This window comes from Triticum urartu, chromosome 5A (genome assembly GCF_056163025.1).
Source record: "Triticum urartu cultivar PI428250 chromosome 5A, HENAU_Tu73, whole genome shotgun sequence".
In the NCBI taxonomy this organism is placed as follows: Eukaryota; Viridiplantae; Streptophyta; class Magnoliopsida; order Poales; family Poaceae; genus Triticum; species Triticum urartu.
In genome coordinates, this window is record NC_141877.1 from 510556664 (window position 1) to 510562719 (window position 6056).

The 6056-nt window shown below is 44.4% G+C and overlaps 1 protein-coding gene across 1 annotated transcript; it reads left to right on the forward strand.

Annotated features, from left to right (window-relative positions):
* The first annotated feature begins 675 nt into the window (after positions 1-675).
* LOC147972352 (uncharacterized) lies at positions 676-1803 on the forward strand. The gene has a single exon (XM_087523041.1). It carries the CDS (start codon positions 691-693, stop codon positions 1801-1803), a length of 1113 nt encoding a protein of 370 aa, XP_087379167.1. The 5' UTR covers positions 676-690.
* Positions 1804-6056: the final 4253 nt, after the last annotated feature.

Below are 6056 nucleotides of genomic sequence, written 5' to 3' on the forward strand. Positions count from 1 at the left end.
CCCGCCATGCGCACCGGTGATCACGTGCGTGCTATGGTCAATGATTTACACTACGTAATCTTTGGAAAGGGTCCCGATGGAATAGCTGTTCCGAATGACGCTAAGGGACACGCACCCATGTGGAAGAAGAAATCTATATTTTGGGACCTACCCTACTGGAAAGACCTAGAGGTCCACTCCTCAATCGACATGATGCACGTGACGAAGAACCTTTGCGTGAACCTGCTAGGCTTCTTGGGCGTGTATGGGAAGACAAAAGATACACCTGAGGCACGGGAGGACCTGCAACGTTTGCACGAAAAAGACGGCATGCCTCCGAAGAAGTATAAAGGTCCTGCCAGCTACGCTCTTACGAAAGAAGAGAAAGAAATCTTCTTTGAATGCCTGCTCAGTATGAAGGTCACGACTGGCTTCTCGTCGAATATAAAGGGAATAATAAATATGCCAGAGAAAAAGTTTCAGAACCTAAAGTCTCATGACTGCCACGTGATTATGACGCAACCGCTTCCGGTTGCATTGAGGGGGCTTCTACCGAAAAACGTCCGATTAGCCATTGTGAAGCTATGTGCATTCCTCAATGCAATCTCTCAAAAGGTGATCGATCCAGAAATCGTACCAAGGCTAAGGAGTGATGTGGCGCAATGTCTTGTCAGTTTCGATCTGGTGTTCCCACCATCCTTCTTCAATATCATGACGCACGTCCTAGTTCATCTAGTCGACGAGATTGTCATCCTGGGGCCCGTATTTCTACACATTATGTTCCCCTTTGAGAGGTTCATGGGAGTCCTAAAGAAATATGTCCTTAATCGCGCTAGGCCAGAAGGAAGCATCTCCATGGGCCATCAAACAGAGGATGTTATCGGGTTTTGTGTTGACTTCATTCCTGGCCTTAACAAGATAGGTCTCCCTAAATCGCGGTATGAGGGGAGACTGACTGGAAAAGGCACTCTTGGAAGAGACTCAATAATATGCAGGGATGGATATTCTTGGTCTCAAGCACACTACACAGTTCTACAGAACTCTACCTTGGTGACCCCGTATGTCGATGAACACAAGAACAGTCTGCGCTCCAAACACCCGGAGCAGTGCGACGACTGGATTACATGTGAACACATCAGGACTTTCAGCAGTTGGTTGGAAACACATCTCAGAGCTGACAACACTGTTTGTGATGAGTTGTACTTGTTGTCCAGGGGACCATCTTTGACTGTATTGACTTACAAAGGATACGAGATAAATGGGAATACATTTTACACGATCGCCCAAGATCAAAAGAGCACAAACCAAAACAGCGGTGTCCGCTTTGATGCAGCAACCGAGAGCGGAAAGGATACATATTATGGTTACATAGTGGACATATGGGAACTTGACTACGGACCTAATTTTAAGGTCCCTTTGTTTAAGTGCAAATGGGTCAATCTGTTAGGCGGCAGGGTACAGGTAGAACCACAATACGGAATGACAACAATGGATCTGAAAAATCTTGGGTACACCGACGAACCGTTCGTCCTAGCCAATGATGTGGCACAGGTTATCTATGTGAAGGACATGTCTACCAAACCGAGAAAAAGAAAAGATAAGGAAGCGAATACATCATACGATGAGCCAAAGCGCCACATAGTTCTTTCAGGAAAAAGGGACATCCTGGGAGTGGACGGCAAGACAGACATGTCTGAAGATTATGAAAAGTTTCATGAAATTCCTCCCTTCAATGTCAAGGCTGACCCAAGCATCCTGATAAACAATGAAGATTATCCATGTTTACGGCGCAATAAGCAAATGACACAAGCGAAGAAAAAGTGAAGACTTTCTCCCGCAACTATTATGATGATACCATGCCAAATTTGTAACAGACGAGTATGCTATGCCAACATTTCCAGAGTTCATTTGAAAACTATGAATTTAGGTCGAATTTTCTCTATAGGTGCATCTATGTTCAAATTTAATTTATTCAAATTTGAAAACTAATGGCACTAACAGAAAGTTCATATTTTTTCTAAAACTAATGGCACTAATAGAAAGTTTATAATTTTGCTGACCTAAAAGCAAAAAGAATTAAAAAATAAAGAAAAAAACAAAAGAAAATAAATAATACAGAAAACAAAACAAAAAAAATGAAAAAAAATAAAAATAGCAACAATAAGTATTTTGTTGTAAGTAGAAACAAAATAAAATAAATAAAGCAACAAAGAAAACAAAAAAACTAAAAAGTGTTTTCAAATTTGAAAACTAATGGCACTAACAGAAAGTTTATAATTTTTCTAAAACTAAAAGCAAAAAGAATTAAAAAATAAAGCAAAAAACAAAAGGAAATAAATAATGCAGAAAACAAAACAAAAAAACTGGAAAAAATAGGGCTCACCCCTATAATATTTGTTATGACTAACTAAAATTACCAAATTGAGTATAATGATAAAACACAGTAATATTAAATAGCAGGAAAAAGATTGACTCAAAAATCAATTTTTATAGTAAAGTTATTCATAAACTAGTGATTCACACAAAATTTTAAAAAATCAAATTTAAACTATTCAAATTTTAAAACTAATGGCACTAACAGAAAGTTTATAATTTTTGTGACCTAAAATAAAAAAGAAAACACTACAAAACTATAAGTATCTAGTTCTAAGTAGAAACAAAAAAAACAAAAAAACAAAAAAGTGCCACCTACTGGGCCCCCACGGCCTGAATACGACTAGAAACCCTACCATGGGCCAGGATTCAGGCCCGCGGGAGGCCCAGTAGGCCCACAGGCACAGATTGCAGTGTTAGGCCCGAAAGCCTGCTTTAGAGAGGAGCTCGGGAGGGAAGGCGCACCGCACCTTATAAACAGGTGCGCCTCCCTCTCAACTAGCGAGGTGGGACTAAATATTTGGGTTCGGGGCAGCACAGGCCTTTGGTCCCGGTTGGTGGCACCAACCGGGACTAAAGGGGGGCATTAGTCCCGGTTGGTGCTACGACCCAAGACTAATGCCATCCTTTAGTCCTGGTTGGTCCCACCAACCGGGACCAAAGGCCGCCGCTTCCCGCCCTTTGGGATGCTAAAAAGAGGCCTTTGGTCTCGGTTGGTGGCACCAACCGGGACTAAAGGGAGGCATTCGTCCCGGTTTGTGCCACGAACCGGGACCAATGCTGTCGGTATATAAGCTGGACTTGTGAAAATTTCACAACTTCACCGTCAGTTTGTGCCCGACGCCCCAGCGCCGCTCCTCGTCGCCGTCGCCATCATCGCCCTGCCTCCGACGCTGTCGCCGCACCGCCCCTGCCCCCGACGCCGTCGCCATGCCGCCCCTACCTCCGACGCCATCGCCGCGCCGCCCCTGCCTCCGGTGCCGTCGTCGCGCCGCCCCTGCCGCCGACCACGTCGTCGCCGCGCCGGCCCCTGCCCCGCGCCCTAGCCCCTTCCCGCGGCCTGCCCCCGCCCGCCGGTGCCCTTGCCTCCCCCGCCGTCGCCATCGCCAGACGCCCCCGCTGTGAGCCGCCGCGCCGGTCCGGCTCTGTTTTGATTTTGTATTAGATTAATTTTTTGTTCATATATATATAATGTATATTTGTATGTATGTGGCTATATGTAAGTTTAGAGTATGTTTTTATTAGATTAATTTCTTATTAGATTTATTATATTAATGTTTTTGTTCACAGCATGTTTTTGTTCATATATGTATTTTTTTGTTCATATGTGTATTAATGTTTTTGTTGCATATATGTAATTTTTTTCAATGTATATATGTATGTGGTAGCTATATATGCATGATGAGGGGGGTGGGGGTCGATATACCCCCTCCCCGATAATTTCAACATGAGCGGAGGTCGATATACCCCCTCCCCGACAACATGAGAGAGGGACGAGGGGTCGAGAGAACTAAATAAGAAGAAGAAGAAGAGGAGAGGAAGAAGAGGAGAAATAAATAAGAAGAAGAAAAAAGAAGAAAAAGAAGAGGAGAAGAAGAAAGGAATAGTGGAGAAGAAGAGAAAATAGAATATATTCTATTTTTTCTTCTTCTCCACTATTCCTTTCTTCTTCTCCTCTTTTTTTTCTTCTTTTTTTTTCTTCGATCTTCTCCTCTAGCTATTCCTTTCTTCTTCTCCTCTTTCTTCTTCTTCTTCTTCTTCTTCTTCCTCTTCTTCTTCTTCTTAATTTTTATCGGGAACGAGGGTGTCGAGGATCGCCGAGGGGTCGAGGGTCGGGAACTAGGGTCGAGGGTCGTTAAGGGGTCAAGGGTCGAGGGTTTCAGGGTCGAGGGTTCAAGGGTTCTATAGGGTCGAGGGTCGAGGGTTCCAGGGTCGTCTAGGGGTCGAGGGTTCTAGGGTCGTCGAGGGTTCGAGGGGTCGAGGATCACCGAGGGGTCGAGAGAGGTTTCCTAGTGTCAAAGTATTGAAGAAATCCATGCCTTCATCATTAGCCGGAAGTAACCAGGGCATGTTGGTATGAAGTTCTGCAAAGTTGTTCTGGAATGGAGTCCCGGATAGGATAATCCGCCTTTTGGTACGAATTCAGCAAAGGCCTTCCAAATAGCGATATTCAGAAGGCTCTTGCTGAACTTTGTACCAAAAAGCGAATTATCCTATCTGGGACTCCGTTCCAGAACAACTTTGAAGAGCTTCGTACCATCATGCACATGTTACTTTTGCCTAATGATGAAGACATGGTTTTGTTGAATCCTTTGACACTACGCAACCTCCCGACCGCTCGGCGATCCTCTCAAACATGAGAGGAAGAAGAGGATCGCTGAGGGGTCGAGGGTTCCAGGGTCGTCGAGGGTTCGAGGGGTCGAGGATCGCCGAGGGGTCGAGAGAGGTTTCCTAGTGTCAAAGTATTGAAGAAATCCATGCCTTCATCATTAGCCGGAAGTAACCAGGGCATGTTGGTACGAAGTTCTGCAAAGTTGTTCTGGAATGGAGTCCCGGATAGGATAATCCGCCTTTTGGTACGAATTCAGCAAAGGCCTTCCAAATAGCGATATTCGGAAGGCTCTTGCTGAACTTTGTACCAAAAAGCGAATTATCCTATCTGGGACTCCGTTCCAGAACAACTTTGAAGAGCTTCGTACCATCATGCACATGTTACTTTCGCCTAATGATGAAGACATGGTTTTGTTGAATCCTTTGACACTACGCAACCTCCCGACCCCTCGGCGATCCTCTCGAACATGAGAGGAAGAAGAGGATAAAAAAAGAAGAGGAAGAAGAAAAAAAAAGAGGAGAAGAAAGAATAGAGGAGTTCTTCTCCTCTATTCTTTCTTCTCCTCTTTTTTTCTTCTTCTTCCTCTTTTTTTATCAGGAACGAGGGTCGTCGAGGGACATAGATGTAGTGTCGTCGTTGTCGATATATACCCCCTCCCGATAGCTTACTATGATTAGGTAGCTAGTTCTACGTTTGGCACTAATATATCCATCTATCATGTTTGAATAATAATTGCCATGTTGTAAATATTTGTAGAAACTATGGACACCGCCCTAGACGAAGCAAAAGAAGCGTTGTTGAGGGACATAATCGCAGAAGGAAGTGATGCCGTCTCATTGTTTCTCAACGAAACCGATGGTCTGGAAGGAGAGGGTGAACAAGCTGGCTACGGTGACCTAATGCCGGTGCAAGAAGAAGAACATGAGGACGGCTCCGGTGACCCAATGCCGGTGCAAGAAGGAGACCATGATGATGGCTCCGGTGACCGAACCGAGTCCGGCCAAGTATATATATTAGTTAAGCCTGTGCTGACTAGCTGATTGATGCATTCATTGTTTTGGTATGTACACATATTAATTAAGTCTTTGTTCTTTTTTCTAGCCCTCCGGATCGATCACAACTTCGGTGAAGAGACGAGGCCCGAAGAAAAAGTTGAGCTTGGATGAAAAGTTTGAGATCATAGCAATCGCGCCCGACGGCCAACCGATTGAACCCATCCGAACAAATAACGCATTTGTTGCTCAGTGCGGGGTTCTGGTTAGGGACAAGATCCCGATAAGCATCCAGCAATGGTTTAAGCCGGCTACAAAAGACCCTGAGGTGTCTTATGTCAATGATATGCAGAAAAATGATCTTTGGACTGAGCTGAAGT

Coding starts and splice junctions, on each gene's coding strand:
- LOC147972352 (XM_087523041.1), top strand. CDS start 691: ATGACGCACGTCCTAGTTCATCTAGTCGACGAGATTGTCATCCTGGGG.